We start from the raw sequence: 24,080 nt of genomic DNA, 5'->3' as shown, positions 1-24,080 counted from the left end.
GTAGGGTAGCTAAAGACAATAAGAGTGTGTGGCTGGGTTGTTTTGCTCTTTTCAAGTGAGATTGTCAATTTATGTTGAGATCTAATATTGAAGACAAAACTGTGATGTCATGAGAGAAAGGGAAGAAGGGAGGTAAGGTAAAAGGAAGAGGCTAGACCGTGTTTGGAGTAAAGACGCCTACTTTTGAATCTTAGCTCTGTCATTTTCTGTTTTCCTGAGCCAAGTTGTGTCACCTTTCTGAATCTGAATTTTATCAACATAAAATGGAGACAGTGGGGAAGATCAAATAATTTAACTCATGAGAGGATTCATTCATGTTGTCTGACTTATTATAAATGCCAAGTCCTGTGGAGACTTAACAGTTTATCATTCATGTTTTTCATAATAGTATGTTATTGATCTACACAACAGCTTAAAATTTCCTGTTTGGCATAAGTATAGTTCTAGAGAGGTATAATGTTCTCAGTCAATTACTTAAATCCTAGTTTTTGAAACCTGGTTATAGCGGATTCCTTGAAAATGGCAGTTAGTTGTAGTCCAGAAGTTTATGCTTGAGGTGGCGCTGTTTCCCCATAAATTTGGTGATGTTTTGCATTTTTATCCCTATCTATTCCAAGTCAAGCAAATAACTAGATGTAAATTTAGAACCATCTCTGCCTGGTATAATCCCCAGGCCTCACCTATGAAGCCCCACCCAATATCATATCCTGTATACAAAGTTTGTAGGTTCCTAATGGAATAAAAGACATGCTATAATTCTTCTTCAAACTGATTACAGTACAAGGAAAACTGTCCATGCTGTACTTCATTTTTGCTGGTAATCTGTCAAGACCACCATATTATTTCCCACTTTTTGTCAGAAACTACAAATATATTTCACAGGTATGGGCTTTCTGAGCTTGATGTCAATTGTTCTGTTTTGTTTTTAGATCCGGGGATTTCTGTCACGATTTGATAATGTCCTTCCTGTCAGTCTGGCGTTTGACAAATGTACAGCTTGTTCTTCCAAAGTAAGTCATTCTGCATTTGAGGGACTTGTTTTTCAAAATGAATCTGTTACCCTTACCAGCAAGAGGCACTGAAACCAACTGAGGACTTTTTTGAGGGGGAGGGCTGGGGTCTAAAAAACTGGAGGGGATTTGTCATTTATGTATATTCATTCTCACAGAGAAACCAGCCTGAGAAAGTTTGATTTATAGTACAGAGAGAGACTGAATTAGATATTGTAGTTCTGTATCAATACTTGCATCACAATAATTTTAGCTTGATTGTGAACTTTTAGGTTTTGCTCCTACCCGGAGGTTCCTTGCTCACATGGACCATCATGGAGCAATTTTTAAGTGTTCTTAGAGGAGGAGGGATAGATACTAGGCAGTCCTCATGGTTTGTCTTTTGGAGATCTATATAATGACAAAAAATAAACAGAGATTAGGGGCCTGGCTAGGGAGCACATAAAAAGGCCCCTTCAGCTTTGATCTTTCCAGAGGCTCTAAAAATAGAGCTGGCATGTCCTCCATTGTAATGGGAACCGGCTGATGTATCTCCAAACTACAGTGATGGCATCTCACTTTTTCATAGGCCTAGAGACAGTCTGAGTTAATTGTGCCTGTATACTGTGTATTTATAGCTAACTTTCTTTTGTATGCTAATTTTTATAGCTAATTTATAGCTAATTTTCTTTTGTATTTTCTTTAAGCCATTGATGCCCAGTGATTTAAACTGGGCTTTTAAAACTCAAACTTCTCGATAAGATTTTCATGTTCAAGTATTGGCAAAATAGTTTTGGGATCATTAATCCCAAACCCTCGCCTCTTACTTCTAATTTAGGACTTTTTTTTTTTTTTGCCATGGAGACTCATCTGGTAGTACAGAAAGGATTGGATTCTGGTGAAATTCTCTCCACTCTGAGTTGATAAGCTTACCCCCACCCATCCCCGTGTATGTTAGTGGGCGAGGACTTTACTTGGTCTGTAAATCTATGAGAAGCTGAGAAGCACAATGCTAACCAGTCTAAAAACTTAACTCAGATTTGAGAATGTTGATAAATTTGGTTAATTTTAGGTGCTGAAACATTTAGAGTAATTTTTTTTCTTCAAGAAGTAAACTAAGCTGTTTTATCATTATGCATCCCAAGTGTCAGTGTTTAGATTTAAAGCTTACCATTTCTCAGTAGTGACCCACGAGCTCGGTTGTTGTTGTGTTTTTTTTTGTTTTGTTTTGTTTTTGTTGTCTCTCTGTTCAAGTCAAGGCCTTAAGGATGTCTACTTCTGTGTTCAGAAATGCAAGTTTTAGAATTATAAGCTTTTTAGTTAGCACATTTTTTTTCCTTTGAATGGCTGAGCTAATTGGTCTCAGAATAACTTGGCAGTATTAATTTTCATGCTGAACTCATTTGGCACAGGTACCAGTTTTTCTGTGGCTTTTTGTAGATCAGGCATTTCAGTGAAATAAAGGTAACTGGGTTCTGTAAGTGAAATGCAAACACCCATTCTTTCTTGTTCTATTTCTAATTAAATTACTTGAGATACTGTTTGTGAAAGAATCACAAACATACCAGCTAACTGAGGTCCCTTCTATTCTTTGAAAGAGAATTGCTTTGCAGTTTTAATGCTTTCACACTTATTGTAAGCATTAAACTAAATATAGGTATCACTTTTTTTGTTAGCAAAGTTAATTCCTCTTGGTGGTCATTCTGAGAGTCCTGCTATACATAAACATGCTGGACAATTTAATACAAACTGCTTTGGATTTTAACAGCTGTGCTATTCCCATAGCGATCACTTTTCATGTGGTCTGGGTATTAAATTTCTTTTGTGCTGAAAAGGTTGCTTCACTGGTGCACGTATTTCCTTACAGTAGAAACACAGTATTTACTTACTTGGCTAACTTCTTAATTCGCTTAGGAGAATGTCATTCTCTATTATCTGCAAACCCAACATTAATACTTTGAAATGACAAATCCAATTATAGTTTCATCGCTGTGCATGCGAATTTTTCTTAATGCGTACTTAGCATAATATTTTTATACTGAGACATATCATAGTTGTTATTGTTTCAAAAAGATTCTTTGGGGCTAAAATGACTTTTTAAAAATTCTGCTTTGATATCTATGAAGTAATTTTTTCCTTTGGTAGTGTTTGGTATTTTTGCCTCCATCCCCCAACATCCCCCCCACCCTCAGGACCAAGGTCATACTTATATCTAATTTAACACAAATACAGACAGAAAGATGGGGGAGTTAGGGGCACCTGGGTGGGTCAGGGTGTTAAGCCTCTGCCTTTGCTCGGGTCATGATCTCTTTGGGATCCTGGAATCTGCCCTGTGTCCTGCTCTCTGCTCAGTGGAGCCTGCTCCCCCGGCCCCCTGCCTACTTGTGATCTCTCTCTCTCTATCAAATAAATAAAATCTTTTAAAAAAAAAAATGGGGGGAAAATGGGCGAAATAGAATAAGCTCTGCTGAGTAATATGCTCTGTTCATTACCATATTTATATGTATGTATAGACCTTTTATAAGGTGGGGAAGAGTAGAGTTCTCTATTATGTCAGGGAAGGCCGAATCATCTACACACAAATAGTTTCTTACCTTGTTTGGTTTTAACTTGGCAGGTAGCCAGATTAATTGTTCCATCTTACAGAAAAAATACTGAAGAATCTGGAGGGAGGAGGGTAATGAAGAGGCATTTTCATTCCAATTTCTGATTATTGTGTTAAAAGACTTTCTTAAAATGATAGTATCTGCCCCAGAATTTCAAAAAGTCTTATTTGAAGCTATATGAGTTGTTTTTAGTTCCGAAAAGGAACTTAGAGCTAACTGAAGTTTTTGTGGATTGCTACCAGCAGGGAAAAAAATGGAATTTTAAAACCAATATTCTTGAAAGAATTTCTCATAATACACTGAATTAGTTATTATTAGCCTTTCATCTAAATATTTTGGGGGTAAGTTAGGGTATTTTTTGGTAGTTTATATTTTGATATAATTTTATACTTACAGAAAAGTTGCAAGAATAGTACAGAGAACCTCCTTATACTCTCCAGACTGACCGTTTGTTTGCATTTTGCCCCATTTATGTATGTGCACACTCCCCTCCCTCCCGCCGTGCTTCCTCCTCCTCACCCTTCTCTTTTTTTTTTGCAACTTTGAGAGTAAGTTGGAGACATTGTGGTCCTTTCCAACTAAATGCTTCAATGTGTATTTCCTAAGAAAAAGGATATTCTCTTACCCAAACATAATATATTTTCAAATTCAGGCAGTTTAATGTTGCCACAATACTATCATCTAATCCACTGTCGGTATTTCAAATGTTGTTATTTGTACCAGTAATGTTCTTTATAGGTTTTTTTTCCTCCCAGACCAATTCAGGATCCACTTCAGGATCAAGCCTGCCTGCATTTAGTTGTTCTGTCTCTCTGGGTTCCCTCAATCTGGAAAAGTTCCTTAGCCTTTTTTTTTTTTTTTTTTCTCTTAACCTAAACATGGTGATGTCTTGCCGGTTTTTTGGTAGCATTTCCCTCATCTTGATTTTGTCTAATATTTCCTTATGATTAGAGTCAGGTTATGAAATTTTGGCAGAACTACAAAAGACGTGATGATGTATCTTCATGTTAGGAGCCTTATCCCCTTTGGTGAGGTTATTCCCCCGCTTCCTGTATTTGTAACTACCTTCTCCAACGGTGAGAAACCTGGCTCTTACTATCCTGTGTGTATTTACTCCCTGCTCAAGTCTAGCATATACAGAAAGTAGTTTCAAAATTGCTAGCTCATACTACTGCAGAAAATAAACCTATTAATTAGAGTTCAATTTTTATGCATGGTCCTTTTTTTCTAGGTAAAATTTATATACAGTGGAAGGCATGAATCTTAAGAGAGAACAATTCTGTAAGTTCTGACAAATGTATACATGTGTGTACCCCTCATTTCAATCAAGATCTAGAATGTTTCTATCACCCCAGGAAATCCCTGTGTCTCCCTTCCCAGACCATATCGAGGAATGAGAACAGTATGATGAATACCAGTATGTTGAATACCAAGCTAGGCACTTTCTGGTATTTCATGCAATAATAGCCTAATTTCTGGGTCCTGGAAGTTGACTAGAAACTTATCTCAAATCTATATTCGGGAGCAAGACTGTGCCTGACATGACTGCATGTGGATATTGTTCTCATTGCACAATCTGTCACCCATAACCTTTGTGATTCTGCAGGAATAGCCTTGCATGAAGAAGCAGGCCCCAGTCTTGGTTTTCATACCATCTGGGACCTGCCCACTGCACAGATGTAGCAAGCTGTGCCCAGAAACCTGATCTGGGGATTTTAATTAGCAATTAGCAACCCTAATAATACACTTTGGTGTTTACCATGCCATGAGCTCTTCTGTTGATGAGTTATGATTAAACTTCCCATGGTGACTTGCTATTAACTTTTTGTATGTATCTGTGTACATGTGCCTTGAGTGATCGAGCGGGTGTAGGAATAATACACTTTGGCTGGTATCCTCATGTAGTAAATTACATGTTGGTTTTTTGGGTTTTTTTGGGTTTTTTTTTTTTTTTTTTTTGCCAACCTGTCCATTTATTTTTCTTATACTATGTAATCCTAACGTTTCTCTATCCTATTTCTTTGTTATTTAAGTGTGAAATAATGATACTCAATTTAGCTTTTTAAACTTTAAGAAAAACCTCTCCTCCAAAGCAATCTGTTGCCTCAGGTTCAACAAATATGCCCTTTTGAGGATAGAAAGGCAAGTCATGGATATGCAAAAAGAGGTTAAAGTCTTCCTGTATGGCTGTTAGCAGGTGTTCATTTATTCAGCTGCCATTTGAGTCCCTGCTGGGTGCCAGAGATACAAAGATGATTAAAATGAATGCTATTTAGAGGATGTGGCAGACTTGTAACGCAGCAGCAGTCATCTCACTTATATAGTAATACGCTGTGTGGTCAAGGTGTGTCCTCCTGCAGTGGTGTGCTAGTACCCCCTACTTTTTCAAACAGGAGAGACCAAGGATGGCGTTGTAGAAGGTGACTTCGGAGTTGATGTTAAAGGATGAGTAGGAATTTTTAGAAACACATGGGAGACAGAACAAGAGGGGAAGACCCTGCAGATGGGGAATTGCAACAGTAGCCAGAAGAAAGAAAGCCTGGTACAGGCACAGAGTCATTCAGGGTAGTCATTCAATGTAGCCGTTGCGACAGAGCATCAGACATCCAGTTCTCTCCCAACCCTCCTCTCTGAGTGCCGTTTCAATTTCAGCTATTCTTGAGTTGGAATCTAGTGTACTTTGTCTGACATTGGAGGCTGCTGTTTTCAATTTTACAATGCCGTGTAAACTTGTTTCTCACCTAGCACCAAGCTTAGGGGGTTTCCTAGCCTAAGGAATCCAGCAGCTGCAACAGTGTGGTGTGGAGGCCAGGAAGTCGTTCTGGGGATTTCCAGGGTCTTGGCTCCGAGTCCCTTGCAGGCTGCCCGAGTGACCACAAGCAAGGTGCTCCCTGCTCTGCTTGCCTCCATTTCTTCTTTTGTTAAATGACTCAGTTGGATGAGATAAGCTCTGGCTCTCTGTTGCCTATTAGCACTTATATTTTCTTTAGTTAATTTTATTTTTTATTCCACAGCAATCTATTTTAATTATAGTAAAATCAGAAAATATATTTAAGGTTAAAGAAGATAATCAACAGTATTCTAGCCACTTAGCCCACGGTTAGCCATTGACCTCTACTCTTTCTGACTTAAGAAAAAAAAATTTCTATGTAAGGAGGTATGTGTAGATAATTTTTCTCTCTGAACATTCCTATTTTATGTTTGAAATTAGCTTTAGAGAGAGAGATTTATGGTTCTGCACCAAGGACACTCCCTGCTTCTCTGATTTGATAGGGTTTTAAATCTCAATCATTTTTAAGGACTGGCCAGAGCCCAATCGGAAGAGCTCTCCAAAGTTTGTGCCAGGAATTTTTGCATACAGCTTCTCAGTGGCAAATATTACTCAAAACTGGGCTGCAGCCAGGTTTTCCTTCTCCTTTCCAAAAGGGACATAAATCTCTGATTTGGAAAATGATGAGTAACCCCCAGGTTCCTTTTTCCTATCTCGTTTACCTAGTGAGGCTTCAAGTCTTCTGTTGTAATGTGTGATGGATTTCATATGCACGGTTGAGTGGTGTAAACTGTATCGCACATCTTATGCTTAGCAACTAGTGTTTCCCCAATCTCCAGAGCCACTTGGTTCCCTAAAGGAGCCAGAATATCCAGCCAGAGCCAGTGTGGAGTATCATAGCTGCAAGCTCTAACCTCGGAGCTCTTGGCTCTTCACCTCCTTGAAAAACCTTGGACATTTCTCCCTTTGCTTCAATTTCCTCATCCATAGAGTAGGGAAAATATTTTCTGTTTCCCAGGGAAATTGCAATGGCTGACGTGTGTTTAGTTCCCTGTGACCAAGTACCAAGGCCTTTGCCCACTTCTGGGACTGACGTTGACATCAGAAATGAGAAAACAAAGAGCCCTATGATTGAAATAGGTCACCCCGGGTATGTGGAACCCTTCCGGGCTCACTGTACAAGCAGGTAGAATGAGAAGCCTGATTGAAGGTCAAGGCTGCCCTGGTTTTGAGAAGCTGCAGAAACCTTCCATCATGACTCATGACAAATACTGCCAAAACCTTCCCCCTTGATTCCAGAGAACTGTGCCTTGCTTGTTACTTCTGACCAGTGGTCTTCTGAGACCACCTAATTAGTAGTTAAGTTTGTACTGCTTGCTCTTCTCCCTGTCACCTTTGGTCACAAACAATCCAAGTTTGCTTGAACACATGTTTTTCTTATAGGATCCTTTGACCATCCAGACCAGAAAGTTTATCTTACATGGTTCCACTGGCTGTCTGGCCCAAGTAAAATCTTCAGGTTGTTGAAAATCTGGGTTCCTTTTAGTTTGGAATTAATCTCATTCACTTTTAGCCTCTCCCTCCCTCCTGCACCCCAAGCCCATCCTTGACAGAGTGGTGCCTAAAATTTTTGAACCCTGGACCTAGTTCAGACTGACCAAAGCAGCAGACCCTGCTTCCCTGAAAAAAACAAACAAACAAACAAACAAAAAAACGTAAAGCCATACACAATTTTCCAGACAATTTCAGTGGTGTTATAAAGTGCCTGAAATATGCCTGTGGATCCTAGGAAGGCACCCTTGTTCTATGGGTTTTTCTTTGATACCATTCCCAAAATGTTCTGGATAAGACACTGGGGAACAAGTGTTGTAACCAGCTCCACCATGACCTCTTCTATGGCTTTGGAAAGTTGGCCATCTCTCTCTGGAGACTCATTTTCCTCAGCTGTTGTAAAGAGAGATTCAGGAGCTCATCTACCACTGGGTTTTGTTTTATGACTAAGATTGTAGAATCTCTTGATCTGCTAATCCATTTCTTTAGGCCCAGCTACATTTAGGATGGGGGAAGATACTGACCCTTTCAGAGTTCTAGGAGTTCATTGTCACTATTCTAGTGGTACATTGATTTGACTCCTGATGAACAAAGCCCCAGTTATCTGTTCATGTTTCTTCTTTCCTTTTTACTTACATAAAATATAACTTATGTTTTATATTATTTTTAGATTCATAAAATATTTTATATTATCTTCTTTACTTCTCCCTCCACCCTTAAAAGCTTTGGAAAGAAGGGAGGGAGGGAGAGAGGATCGTGGTAGTAACTGCTGGGTTTTTAAAATAAGGGAGCCATCAGTTTGAAATAGGAGATTTTTTAATGGATGTACATGCTTGTACATACAGAGTTTGTATACAACATATAACTAAGCTGAATACTGAACACACCCAGATAAATATTTCCATGAATTTATTTTAATGACTACTGTCCCAGGAGTTCACTTGAATAAACATTAGAACTCTTAATTCATGATACTGTGATTTTGAATGATATAGAGGTGAAGAAGAGCCTCTGAGGTTTCCAATGATATCCTTCTAGATAGGATAGTAAAATTTATTACATGATAAAATAACTTGTTATACCAGAATTATATAAACATCCTTACTCAAGAAATATACCTAGCTTGGAAGGCGTAATTAGTTTTTAGTAACTGGTAGGAAATGATTAAATGTTTTGAATGTCAGGAAAAGTTTATGATTTAATAGATGAATAAATGAACAGCAAAACAGGTTAAGAAAGAAGTAGGATAGTCTATACTGTCTAGGAACTCAGTCGCAGAATGCCTTTGCCTGTTAGTGCAGAGGTGTGATTTATCATTGTGCCATAAGTGGTAGTTATTACTGAATATTATGTATTTCAAGGTTTTGAATGTTTATCCTTCTGATCTTCTCTTTCAGCTTTTACTCTCTCCTTTGCTTTAGTTGATGCTTTTGATGTTTTGTTATTATGTTGGAAGATCATTTCCAGGGTATATTAAAACGAGGAGCCTTTGGGATTCATCAAAGATGACCTAACATTTTATTAAAGGACACATTTTGGCAGTGGATTCTTAGAAGAATTTTGCTTGCTCTTCTGCAGGATTTTTAAGAGTCTCCATTTTATTTTTTCTAGAAGGCCTTCCAGTATCCTGTCCAGGTATTTCTAAAAGAACTTAATCTCTGCAGCCTTTTTTTTTTAAAAAAAAGATTTTATTTTATTTTATTTTTTTATTTATTTGACAGAAAGAGATCACAAGTAGGCAGAGAGGCAAGCAGAGAGAGATAGGGGATACAGGGTCCCTGCTGAGCAGAAAGCCCAATGCAGGCCTTGATCCCAGGACCCTGGGATCATGACCTGAGCCGAAGGCAGAGCCACCTAGGTGCCCCTCTGCAGCATTTTTTGCCATAGAAGTTGTGAACGAACAGTTTGAGAATATCCTAATCCTAACATTACTATCCTTATGACTTGCCTATGTGATATTTACGTGATGACAGTGATAAATTCTAGAATATCTAGCTTTCCCTCGTTTTTAAAAAATTTCTTTTGAATTTTAAGTAAACTCTATGCCACACAGGGGCTTGAAGTCATGACCCTGAGATCAAGAGTCACATGTTCTACAAACTGAGACAGCTAGGCATCACTGGTCTTCTCTAGTTTTAAGTAATTTTTTCATCCTAGAAACTGAAGACTTTTTTCTTCACAAGGAAGAAAAGACAACATATTTTTTTCTAGAATACCTAGTGGGTAATTAAAGGGTAGACCCAAATTCGACCTCTTGAATTTATAGCCATCAGACTAAAATTGGAAAATACCTTCCCTGTGATCCTGAAATGGCTGCAAGTGTGCCAAATGTAAACAGTCAGTGGGAGAACAGACATAAGAACCACCGTGTTAAAACTTCATGAGTGCATATCCAGTGGGGTCTTGAGGAATGACAGTATCTCTAGGATAACTGCCTCGCCTCCCATGAGGGCTCTGTGGCATAGTCCCAAGGCCTGTAGTCAGAGATTACCCATCTTCATGACTCTAGACAGCATTCGTATCTTTGTAGTTGACTCTGGATTTGCTGGAGCATTTGGATACTCTCAAGGACTTTGTCAGCACTCCAGCTTGGGATAGAAATCCATGTAAAATCATATTTTTGTGTTCTTTGTAAAGGGGAGAGAAAATTTGGGTTTCTCTCAGTTCTTAGTTGTGCTTGACATTTCCCTATGGCAGCTCTTTCAGGAAGGACCCTGACGTGGGGAAAAGATGGTAACAAGTGGTAACTGAGTTGAGTTACTCCCTGTAGAGTTAATACCTCTCACATATCCCAAATGTGGGACGTGAGCCCAGCTTCACTCTTTATGGGCCCATATCTAGATTTCCTGTTAGTTCAATTTGACCTGACAGATTGACTTCAATCATAATGCAAGAAGATTTTTAAAAGTAAACAAGTATAAACTGACTTCCTAGTAGAGTAATGTGTTAGAAAACAAAAACACACACGTCACTTGGCTCTATTGGAGGAGTCAGTTTTATTTCCTAACATCTGCTGTTCTTTGCCTAATCGCTCAACTGCTTATTTTTAAGAATATTCCAATAGGCCCTTGATACCTGAAAAATGAGACCTGTGACACCCTATCACACTGTGCAAAAGGACTGCAAGTCCCAAGAAGTGGCCCTTTCACAGTGTCCCTGGGGGAGGCAATGTGCTTGTTTCAGTTCTGCTGTGCTCACTCAAAACAGTTGACATGTTCTTCTTGGGAAATTGCTTCAGATCTCACAATATTTTCCCTTAATAGCCTCAGCATTCGTGAGTTCTTGACCTCTGAAGGGTGGGTTTGGTATTTTGGGAAGGCTCGAAGTAATTTGAAGCTGCATGTTGTGAATCAAGGGATAAAGCAGTTTGCAAGGAAAGCTTCAAGAATTAAAAAGCTGCAAGAGCTTCAGTTCGTGGGTCTGAATAAATGAAAGTTCCAGTGCGAGGAACTAGGAGTATGCTAACTTTCTGTCTATGAGCTGGCTGAGAGACAGCAGGACATTTTAGTATGGTTTGTGCCATTGAAGTGGGCACTGGCTTTAGAGATGACACTGCCCACTGTGTGACCAAAGAAAAGTATCTCAAACTTTCTGTGCTTCACTTGAGTGGAAAATAGTTAAGATAATCTTTTTAGTGGCAATGAAGATTAAATGAGAGCTGTGTGCCAAGTGTCCTATAGTTGGTACTATAAATTTTTTTTGTCGTTTTTTATTTATTAGAGAAAGTGAGAGAGTACAGGGGGAGGGGCAAAGGGAGAAGAAGAAGGAGACTCTGAAGCAGACTCCTGGGCTGAGCATGGAGCCCTCTATGGGGCTCTATCTTGTAACCCTGTGATCATGACCTGAACCAAAATCAAGAGTCAGACGCTTAGCTGACTGTGCCACCCAGGCACCTGGTACTATAAATCTTCTTAATTGCTCCTTCTTATAAGCAGAAATCAGATGTCGTTCCCATTTCTTTTCATAAATAGGCTCACTTAGTAATTTATAGCCATAAAGTCTTTCTATCCTTAGAGGCTGCAAAGGTTTTGGGAACCAAAAAAGGATGAGCAATTCGTTTAAAAGGGCATGGCCTCAAGAGGTGAGCAAATATGCAAGGTATTAGATTCTTTGTCTTTTTCTTTCCTTTTCACTTTTCTTGTCATGTAGGCATTTAATCTAGGGGTTTCATTATTAACCAGAATGAAGCTGAGGTTTAATGTTCCTGGGAATGTGCACTAGGGGAGGAGGTGAATCCTCTTACTTGCTGAAGTTCCTGTGTAGGTATCTGGGATTAGTATCAGGCCCACAACTCTAGATGAGCTGGCATGACCTTGGGAAAGACTTCTTGGAAGGCAGCTATGCTCACCACTATACCACCAACGCGGGAAAGACTTCTTGACTGTTGTCTTTGAATTGTGAATTCCTCTTCACCCTTAGAGGGCAGGGGCATAAGAAACTTATGATGGTGGTTCTCTGACAGCGCCAGGCCTGCTTCTGCCAGTGCTATTATTCTTGCCCTTGTCCCACACTGTTCCTCGGAAGCCTTTCTCCAGCCCCAAGCATCTTGCCTTTCCATATTATGGCTGTAAGTGGATGAAGAGTTGGCTTCATCCTGTCAGATGCTGCAGTGTTTCTTTCTTTGGTACCATTTTGTGGATGTCTTCTCAGTGTCCTTTTCAAGCTTCCCAGAAAGTGTCCAGCAAGAGGGCTACCCCATCTTACCCCAGCCAAGAGCTCATTAGGATCAACGAAATGACATGGAGGTCCACGATTTCCAACCCTCTCAGTTCACTTACCTACCATATTAAGCATCTCCCAGACAATGATGTGGCAGGAATAACACTAATAGAATTCCACTGTACTGTCTTTGGGAGAGTAGGGGTGGGGAAGATTCCATGTAAAATTTTAGCAGTTCTGAGGACTGGTTGGTTAAATTTGGTAAACCAACTAGGAGACTTGTCCTTTTAAAGGAGACTTGTCCTTTTAAAGGAGAATCCTGACCCAGAAGAATGTATTTCAGACTGTGACATCAGGAAAATTTATGTGCACTAGAGCAACTTCGAGGTGCCCTCTGGCACAGGTGTTGGGGGCAGGGATGGGAGTTTCAAAGTTTTTCTTAAAGGAGTTGTTTATGACAAACAGTTCACTTGGCTGTTTTAATTTTCAACTTAAATATTTTTAAAAACGTTTGGAAGGTAGGGACATGCAGCTGCTAAGAATCTAAGACAGTACTGTTTTAAAAATGCAAATACTTCTTTTTTTCATCTACTTATGAAAATAGGATACTTGCCTCCCATCTATCTATTCCTTTAAATACAGATATTGTTTAAATGACATCATTTTGAATAAAATACAGAGTCCAGGTGGTTTGGGGGCAATCAGTGGGAAAAAGTTATTAAAAACAAAAAAACCAAAAAAAAATTTGGGTATCATTGCATTCCAGGGGCTGAGACAGAATGATAGTATTTTTGGCAGGCTTCCAGGCCCAGCAAAACCCACACCCCAAGGCTGTCTCTGTAGCTTCCTGTGGTTTTCCCACTGAAGAGAAACAGCCTTTCTCTTGGATGGTCCAGGATGGCAAGTCTGTACATTAGCTTAATCAGCATGATGTTCCTGCTTTGAGGTTACTTCCCAGCAGGATCCATTTGGGAAATTTGATGCACCATAATTGTTGCAAACTAAACTGCATTTTAATCTTCTTGGTAGAAATTGGTAGCTTCCAATGGTTACAGGTTATCTTGCTACTATGTGGTTTGTAACAATAAAGTCAAGTCTTGGACCAAATTTTGCCACAGATGTGAACATTTATTAGTAAACAGACACAAAAGCTGGTCAGCCAGTTCTTACAGACTGAGAAAAGCCCAAACTCATCTTTTTCATATGTATCTCACATCAGATATTCAGTAGAGACAGATACAAACATATTCTCGTTAAAGGATATATCTAATCTTTCAGTCATATCAGATGATGAAATCTTCTATTAACTGTCCAGACCCAGGAGCAGAAGCTTAGGCCCAGAGTGCCACTGCAAAGAATGGTAGGCTGCCTCGTTTGCCAGATTCTTAGAATCCTCATGCATATAAGGTTATATTTCCATCCAGCCCATATATCTTGAGCACTATTACTTTCATCAGAAAAATTATTCCTCCTCCTCCTCCTTTATACTCACTAGGAAAACCCTCCAGTGTCAATGTAGGTAGCTATAATTAGTATACTCAGATTCAGGAGGTTGGATCTCTTCTACTTAGTCTTTCAGATGTGATCTATACCTAGATGATACATTCCTCATTAGGGTGCCTCAAATACTAAGTAACTACCCTTAGGATGTAGAGAATATATAGTGCACATTATTCATGTACACACTATGTATGCTGAAGTATTTTAAAATAAATTATAACCTAACATTATCTATCTCTTTATTTGCACCTGGAATATTGTGTCTTGCATAATGTTGCTAGCCATTAACGAGTGACCTGAAATGTCAGTTGACCACTGGCCTACTATGATGAGTTAACTAGAGCCATGGATGAATAGTTCACCTGTGGGGAGGAGAAACAGAATTAGTTTTAAAGGCTTTTTCAAGCTCTTTTCCATTCCTCCATCTAATCTTCTGATATGCATGGAAGTATCTCCCACCCAATTTGCAGAGAAATCTTTGTCCAGGGTCACAGAGGAATTATAGGAATTGTAACTTGAACCTTAATTCTTTATAGTGCCTCTGTACTAAAAGGCTGCTACCAGGAATACCTATCCTGATCTTCAAGGAATACCATAGAGCTTTCACTTTGGGGCAGGTATGGACAAGGTTAGGCCATGTGCTAAGGATATAATACATAAAAGAATGTTGGAAGATTAGTAATTTAACTCATGGGAGCCATATAATTCAAACCACTTCTTTTACTGCAGTCACACAAAGAAACTAGATATATCATTGTTTTTTAATATTCTAAAACATCGAAGAACTAATAAATTATGAAGAATTATTAAGTTGAGATTTGGGAGAGAATGTGACAGAGAGGAGTGAGCCTGAAATTGGGGGCTCTTTTATCTTATGGGCATTTGCTGATCAAGAAAAGGAAGTTGAGAGCCTGAGATCACCTTTGGTATCTTTTCAAGGTTAAAAACTATAGTCTGGATCTTGTCAAGCTTTGGAAGTCTGATAAACCATTCCCCACTTTGAGCTGGGACTCCCTGAAGAGATACACTGAGGTGTAATTGTAACTGGAAGTAAACCAACACTCATATTGACTGCAGCTCTGTTTCACATTATCTGAGTGGCCCACAAACTTTAAAGTTGACTTGGATTAAGATGACTGCATGTAGCTAATGCCCATAGGTAAAAGCAATGAAATCTTAAAGGAGAATATGATAATACCAGTCCTCAAATTTACTTCCACAAATAATTTTTCAACTATAGTATCCAGCCATAATCAGAGGTAACCAGGTACACAAAGAAAGAAGATACCAAACACAAGAACTAACAGAAGCAACAGACAACAGAAATAGACTCTGAGATTCTAGATACTGGAATTATCAGAAGCAGACTATAATGTACTACTTTTGCAGAATTAAATAAAAGCCAAAGTTTAGTTTCAGCAGGGACTGAGAACTTTAGAGTGTGGCTTTGTACATTAAAAAAAAAATTAAATTCTACAACCAAAGTATAAAAACAAAGTGAATAGTTTATAGACTTATAGAGAAAATCAGTGACCAGAAAAAAATTGGTATGAAAAAATCTATTCAAGGTGAAGCATGAAGAGACAAAAAGATGGGAAATATAAAAGACAAGGTAAGAGTGCTCTTATCACTTAGTAAATTATAAGGGTTTCAGGAGGTCTGCGCCAGAGACTGGGGGCAGAGATCAATATATATATATTTTTCTATTTTTTTCTATTGTCTCACAGATGCGTACAAGATAAGGTCAGTGTTGGTAATTGAAAATCTGATCAACATGATAAGAAGCCTAGTGAACACATTATACCAAACTGAAGTATCTATTCTTGTCAACCACACATATAATATTTTACAAAAATTTACCATAGCCTGGGTCATTGAGCAAGTCTCAACAAATATCAAAGATCAAAACTTATACAGAATGTTTACTTTTATCCCAATGTAATTATGCTAGAAATCAGTAGTAACTAGATAACTAGAAAATCATCCCCATGTATTTACTTGGAAATTCAAGTATATGCCCCTAAAAATGTCATGAATTGAAGAAGATTTAATGGAGGGTGCCTGGGGGGCTCAGTCAGTTGAGTGTCTGCCTTCAGCTTGGGTCATGATCCTAGGGTCCTGGGATCTAGCCTCACGTCGGGCTCCTTGCTCAGCCGGGAGTCTGCTTCTCCTCTCTCTGCCTCTCCTCCAGTTGTGTGTGTGCATGAATTCTCTCCCTCTCTCTCTTAAATCTTAAAAAAGGAAGATATGAAAATTAAGTATTTTAAGTGAATGATAAGTATTTCATATAAAAATTTATAGGATATAGGTAAAAGAGTAACCTAACAGGAAAATGGATAGCCTTAAAAGAAAAAAAAAGGCCTAAAATTAATGAGCAAATATTTATCTCAGGAGGTCAGAAAAGGCAGCATAACAAATGCAAACAAGCCAAAGGTAGAAACTAAAGAGCAAAAAAAGATGAACAAAGCCAAGAGTGGAAACAGAGCACAATTAGCATGTATCTTAACATAGTATTGAAAAATGTGGAGCACCTGGGTGGCTCAGTGAGTTAAAACCTCTGCCTTCGGCTCAGGTTATGGTCTCAGGGTCATGGGATCGAGCCCCGCATAGGGCTCTCTGCTCAGCAGGGAGCCTGTTTCCCTTCCTCTCTCCCTCTGCCTGCCTGTCTACCTACTTGTGATCTCTGTCTGTCAAATAAAAATTTAAAATAAATTTAAAATAAAAATTTTTTAAATGTTTTAAAAGAGCTTATTTATTACACAGAGAGCACATGCACATATGTGCAAGGTGGGGAGAGGGAGAAGGAGAGAATCTCAAGCAGACTCCCCACTGAGCTCAGAGCCTGACTTGTGACTCAATCCCATGACCCTGAGATCATGACTGGAGCTAAAACCTAGAGTGGGATGCTCAATCAACTGATCCACCCAGGTGCCTCCAACATGGTAATAAATTTTTTAAAGGTCAGATACAAATGAATAAATGTCTGAGTTCAGCATTCAAATATAGTAGAGCTAAGGGATGGTGTTCGGGAAGCACAAGCGCACTTAGGTGGAAGAATTAAAAAGAATAAGGAAGTGGTTATCCTACAAGTCAGTGTTTACCTCAGAGAGGCAAGTGGGGTGTTGTGATTGTAAAGTGGGCTTTGTAGGGACTTCTGACATATTGGTGTTCTTGATAGTATTTTAAGCTGTAATGGTTTATGTCTGTTAATGTTATAACATTATATTAATGTTATATGTTATATATTATATACATTATATGTTATAATGTTATATATAATGTTTTATTTCATGACCAAAAGATTAAAATAATGTATAAGCTTTGTGCTTGCAGGTGTTTTCAGGTACACACCTGAAAATCATTTACATTATTCTTTTGGCTATACATGAAAGAGTCTTAACCTGACACACTGCTTTTTAGAGAATGGGTCCTTCTAGGCTGAATGTTTCTAACGCAAAAGTAGAGGTGGCCTACTGGTAGGTCACACAACTCAACAGCTTAGGCCATAAGGGATTGAGTCCAAAGGAGCTTACCTATACCATACTTTATTTAAGCCAGAGTATAATACTTTCTGAAGTTGAGACTCTACCACATATTCCCTCTTATGCTGGGCATCCACATATACAAGCCTATAGGGCAGGCCAATAAATACATGAATGGAGTGAACCAGTGTGAAGATGACAGAAAACGAATGCAGACTATGGCCAGCTAGAGCTCAGGTTCTCTCTGAGGGGCAGCTAGGGTCCAACTCTAAATGATCATTGACCAGTAGAAATCTAGGAATAGTGTTGCCAGATCTTCTATTTTTTTTTTCTTGTTGTTTTAAGAGTAAATGGAAATCTGAATTCTAAAATCAAAGCATCTGATTTTTTAGTTTTAATTCAAGTATGTGTTTTTCCCCAAATATTCCATGAGTCAAACCAAACCTGTGTCTGGGTTATTTCCAGTCAAAGGCTATTAGTTTATGGCAGTGACATCAAGGGCCATGCAGGTGGAGATAGAGAATAATATATGAAATAATATAATCAAATGCCTAGTTTTTCTCAATGGACCTTGCCTGCCAAATATATGCTTGTATAAGTCTCAGTTCCAGAATGAAAAGAAAGTCACTGAACCAATATTCACACATTACAAAGTCACTTGAGGTAATAATTTTCTTAATGAGAGCTGGCTCTCTATGCAGGGCACCTAAAACCTTTTTACCACAAAGAGTTTATTAAGGGAATTGACTAAAACTACTAAATAAACAGTATCACACAGTAATTTCTTTTAGGAGGAACAGCTTAAGATGAGTTTTTAATGTTAAGGGAACATACATGCTTCTTCATGGGTTGAGTCTAAAAGAAGGTCCTCCTGCTTAAAGAAAGAAGATGTGTTCGAAAGTGTGGTCCTGTGACCCACAGCATCCATGTCTTATGGAAACTCACAAGAAATGCAAGTTCTTAATTAATTAATGAGGAACTGGGGATGTGGCCCCAGTCTCTAGGGGATTCTGATGTGTGCTTTCAGACCAAGACTCTAGTTCTTGTGCCTTTGAAGAATGACTTTAGAAAGCTGTACTTTGTTACATCAGGGTTTCAAGTGTACTCTTTTTAATGTCCTGGGATCCTCCAAATGATCCTTAAAAGAATATCTTTAGTTTATTATAGTCATGAAAAAATATGACTTAGGTTAAAAAGAGGACTGAGAAAGAAAAGCTCTATCCCTAAAAATTTCATTTTTAAAGTAGTGACTGGTATTCACAGTAGATAAAATTGTAATCTCTCTTTGCCTTCTTATCCTCTATTCATAGAATGAAACGTAAATTTTTCGATGACATTTTTTACTGTTGAGGTCATTGGGGGAAGGTGATAAGATTATCAAGAGAGATTATATTTTTTAAGATGGTGGGTATTTAAGCTTGTTTGTGTTCAGATGAGAATATAGAGAGGTAGAGAGAGTTCTTGTCTGATTCCTTCTGTTTAGGCATTGTTGAGTCACACAACTCAACAAGCTTAGATGATAAGGGATGAAAGAAGGTCACTTAAGAAACCAACTTATACTTTTTTTTTGAAACCAACTTATACTTAATGTACATGTTTTACTTTTGTATTTTTTAGGATTTTTTTGTCTTGAGTTATTTCTATTTAATTGGGGTGAAAATTTCTCTTAGTGTTAATACTTAAATATTAGTGTTAATACTTAAATAGGTAAGGTAATCCAGTTCTTTTTCCCCAACCTGGTTATATAAATTAGAATGATAATGAAATGATACAATAAAAACAAACCAACAAAACATTAGGTATTAATAAGCCTGAGACCAAAGAATGAATATCACAAGTGTAAAAATAGTGCTGCAAAAATTGTGCATTACAGTGAATATTTGATTATCTCCTTGGCAAAAATAACACCCCTGTACACTTCTGTTCATAGCAGGATTATTCACAATAGCTAAAACACAGAAGGACCCCAGTGTCCATCTGTAGAAGAATCAACAAACAGAATGTGGTCTGTCCATAAAACAGAATGTTATTTAGCCTTCCAGAGGAAGGGAATTCTGACACACACTACAGCATGGGGGAACCTGGAGGACATTATGCTAAATGAAATAAGCCAGTCCCAAAAAGACAAAAAATGCATGACTCCACTTAAATAAGGTACTTAGAATAAATAGTCAGATTCCTAGAGAGAGAAAGTAGAATGGTGGTTACCAGGGCTAGGGGAGAAAAATGGTGAGTTTGCATTTAACGGGTGTAGAGTTTCAGTTTTGCAAGATGAAAAGAGTTCTGGAGATGGAAGGTGATGGGGATGGTTGTAGAAATCATTAATGTACTTAATGCCACTCAGGCCACTGACCTGAACACTTAGAAATATTTAAGAAGGAGGATTTTTTATATTTATTTTACCACAACAAAAAAGATGAGAAAAAAATAGGATATTTCTCATACAGAAACATAGTGAATGTCCCCAAGAAGCCTGTATCCTGGAGCAGGCTCTGTAAATATTCAAATGAATGTATTGAACGGCTTGGGTAATAGTCTTTCTTAGAAAGGCTTCTTGTTAGCATTTTTACAGTTCATCTCCTTGTTGACTTTTGTCCATATTTAAAATAAACCCTCCTCAAATTTATGACCTGCCATGTGTAAGTCTAAAAAGATTAGATTAGTTGGTCAGATCATCTATTTGTAAATATTTTGATCATTATAATATCATGCTTATTAAGCAGCACAATTTTGTAAGGTCAAATTATTATTATTGTTATTGTTATTATAGTTTATTTTGCTTTTATGGTAGAATTAAAAAGAGAGCTATTTTAGATTTTTTTAATTTAAATTCAGTTAGCCAACATATAGTACATCATTGGTTTCAGATGTAGTATTCAATAATTCATCAGTTGCATATAACACCTAGTACTCATCACATCACGTGGCCTCCGTAATGCCTATCACCCAATTACCTATCTCCCCACCCACTGCCCCACCCTCTGTGGCCTCCGTAATGCCTATCACCCAATTACCTATCTCCCCACCCACTGCCCCTCCCTCAGTTTGTTTCCTATAGGTAAGAGTCTCCCATGGTTTTCTTCCCTCTGATTTTTTCCCATTCAATTTTCCCTCCCTTCCCTTATGATCCCCTGCACTATTTCTTATATTCCACGTATGAGTGAAACTATATGATAGTTGTCTTTCTCTGATTGACATATTTCACTCAACTGGACCTCCAATTCCATCCATGTCAATGTAAATGGTTAAGTGTCCATCCTTTCTTATAGCTGAGTAATATTCCGTTATATATACCATATCTTTATCCATTCATCTGTCTTTGGACATCTCTGCTCTTTCCACAGTTTGGCTATTGTAGACATTGCTTGCTATGAACATTGGGGTGTGGGTGCCCCTTTGGATCACTGCATTTATTCTTTGGGGTAAATCCCTAGTAATGCAATTGCTGAGTCCTAGGGTAGCTCTATTTTTAACTTTGAGGAACCTCCGTACTGTTTTCCAGAGCAGCTGCACCAGCTTACATTCCCACCAACAGTGAGGGTTCCTCTTCACATCTGCGCCAAACATTTGTCATTTTCTGTCTTATTAATTTTAGCCATTCTAACTGGTGTGAGGTGGTATCTCACTGTGATTTTGATTTGTATTTCCCTGATGCTGAGTGATCTTGAACTGTGATATTGTTGCTGAATTTTCATGTGACTATTGGCCATTTCTGTATCTTCTTTGGAGAAATGTCTGTTCATGTATTGTACCCATTTCTTGACTGGATTATTTGTTTATCGGGTGTTGAGATTGATAAGTTCTTTATAGATCATGGATACTAGCTCTTTATCTGATATGTCATTTGCTAATATCTTCTCCCATTCTTTAGGTTGCCTTTTAGCTTTGTTGACTCTTCCCTTTGCTGTGCAAAGATTTTTTTTTTAAATTAAGATTTACTTAATTATTTGGGTAAATTGGAAGGGGAGGTGAACCATGAGAGACTATGGACTCTGAAAAACAATCTGAGGGGTTTGAAGTGGCAGGGGGGTGGGAGGTTGGGGTACCAGGTGGTGGGTATTATAGAGGGCAGGGCTTGCATGGAGCACTGGGTGTGGTGAAAAAATAATGAATACTGTTTTTCTGAAAATAAATAAATTGGAAAAAAAAAGATTTACTTAATTATTTGACAGAGAGAGATCACAAGTAGGCAGAGAGGCAGACAGAGAGGGGGGGGAAGTAGGCTCCCCGCTGAGCAGAGCCCAATGTGGGGCTCGATCCCAGGACCCTGGGATCATGACCTGAGCTGAAGGCAGAGGCTTTAAACCACTGAGCCACCCAGGTGCCCCTGTGCAAAGGCTTTTTATCTTGATGACGTCCCAATAGTTCATTTTTGGTTTTGTTTCCCTTGCCTTTGGAGACATGTCTAGCAAGAAGTTGCTGTGGCCGAGTTCAAAGAGGTTGCTGCCTATGTTCTTCTCTAGGATTTTGATGGATTCATGTCTCACGTTTAGTTCTTTCATCAATTTTGAATGTTTATCTTTGTGTATGATGTAAGGAAATTGACCTGGTTTCATTCTGCTGCATGTGACTGTCCAGTTTTCCCAGCACCATTTATTAAAGGCACTTTTTTCTCCCCATTGGATATTCTTTCCTCTTTTGTCGAAGATTAATTGACCATAGAGTTGAGGGTCCATTTCTGGGTTCTCTAGTTTTTTCCGTTGAGCTATGTGTCTGTTTTTATGCCAATACCATACTGTCTTGATTATCACAGCTTTGTAAAATAGCTTGAAGTCTAGCATTGTGATGCCCAAAAGCAGCTTTGGTTTTCTTTCTCAGCATTCCTCTGGCTATTCATGGTCTTTCCTGGTTCCATACAAATTTTAGAATTATTTGCTCCAGCTCTGTGAAGAATGTCGGTGGTATTTTGATAGGGGTTACAGTGAATATGTAGATTGCTCTGGGTAGCATAGACATTTTAATAATATTCTTTCAATCCATGAGCATAGAATGTTTTTCCATTTCTTTGTGTCTTCCTCAACTTCTTTCATAAGTGTTTTATAGTTTTTAGAGTAGCTATTTTAGATTTAGATGAAATTGTGTCCGATTAGCTTTTCTTTTTTCGGGTCAGGGGAGGTGAAGCAGATTAATTTTTCCACAAAGGGTCTGCCGTGGTTCTTTGATCTTCTACCACTATCCAAAACTTGAAGGTTGTGAAACCTTCTTAGGAGACCTTCCTTTTTCTTTTCTTTCTCCTCACTATATATATTTATCTTTGCAAGGATCTTAAGAAGTACTGCTCATCTTTTAAGATGATAAACTAGACTTCATGCTTACTTAGTTTCAAACAACTCTAATTGGAAATGACACATTTTTAAGAAGCCGTCCACAGATCGATGGGGGGGAGGTTAAGTGCATACATCCATCAATCCACCCCTCAATTCTTCCTTCCAGATAGTGTTTTTTATTACTCAATCTGCTTTACAGACACCCTACACTGAATCCTCATACTAACAGTTCATATAGGTCTTTTATCTTATTAAAACTCAATTCATGGGTGCCTCGGTGGCTCAGTCATTGGGTATCTGCCTTTGGCTCAGGTCATGATCCCAGGGTCCTGGGATTGAGTTCCACATCCGGCTCCCTGCTCAGCAAGAATCCAGCTTCTCCCTCTCCCACTCCTCTTGCTTGTGTTCCCTCTTTTGCTATGTCTCTCTCTGTCAAATAAATAAATAAATAAAATCTTTAAAAATAAAAAAAATTAAACACAATTTATATATCATAAAATTCTTCACTTTAAAGTGTACAATTCTTGGTTTTTTAAGTATATTCATAAGCTTGTGCAGCCATCACACTATCTAATTAGAATATTTTCATCACCCCAAACAAAACCATAACCCCAATGCCAATTAGTAGTCATTCCCCATTCCCAACTTCCTTCAGACCCTCGCAAGCACTAATCTCCTATCTGTATGTATTTTCCTATTCTGGACGTTTCATATAAATGGAACCATACATAGACTTCTGCAAAAGGTTTCCTTCGTTTAGCATAATGCTTTCAAGGTTCATCCGTAATGTGGCATGTGTCAGTATTTCTCTTCTTCTTAAGGCTAAAAAATATTCCATTATATGGATATACCACATTTTTTAATCCATTCATCAACTGATAAATATTGTGTTGTTTCCATTTGGCAGCTTTTATGAATGATGCTGCTATAAACATTTGTGTATAAGTTTTTGTGTGAACATATGTTCTCAGTTCTCCTGGGTATATACCTAGGAGTATGATTATTAGGTCATATAGTAACTCTGTTTAACATTTTATAAAACTGCCAAACTGTTTTCCACAACAGCTGCACCATTTTAAATTCCCATTAGTGTAGGAGGATTTCGATCTCCATCTTCTTGTCAACACTTGTTTTTGTCTCTTTTTTATTGGAGCTATCTTACTGGGTGTGAAGTGGTATTTCGTTGTGGTATTGATTTGCATTTCCCTAATGACCGCTGGTGTTGAGCATCTGTTCATGTGCTTGTTGGTCATTTG

General features: G+C 38.3%; 1 protein-coding gene across 4 annotated transcripts in view; it reads left to right on the top strand.

Annotated features, from left to right (window-relative positions):
- The window catches only part of ATG7 (autophagy related 7), a 254,848-nt gene that overhangs the window by 78,342 nt on the left and 152,426 nt on the right, over positions 1-24,080 (top strand). For all 4 annotated transcript variants that reach the window (XM_044252987.1, XM_044252989.1, XM_044252986.1 and 1 more), the window contains exon 17: positions 930-1,010. In XM_044252987.1, coding sequence (XP_044108922.1) covers positions 930-1,010 — 81 coding nt within the window. The remainder of the gene's footprint in view (positions 1-929; positions 1,011-24,080) is intronic.

This window comes from Neovison vison, chromosome 6, assembly GCF_020171115.1.
Source record: "Neovison vison isolate M4711 chromosome 6, ASM_NN_V1, whole genome shotgun sequence".
NCBI classification, from domain to species: domain Eukaryota; kingdom Metazoa; phylum Chordata; class Mammalia; order Carnivora; family Mustelidae; genus Neogale; species Neogale vison.
Note: the sequence above shows the minus strand (reverse complement) of the source record. Positions and strands in the feature narration are given on the sequence as shown.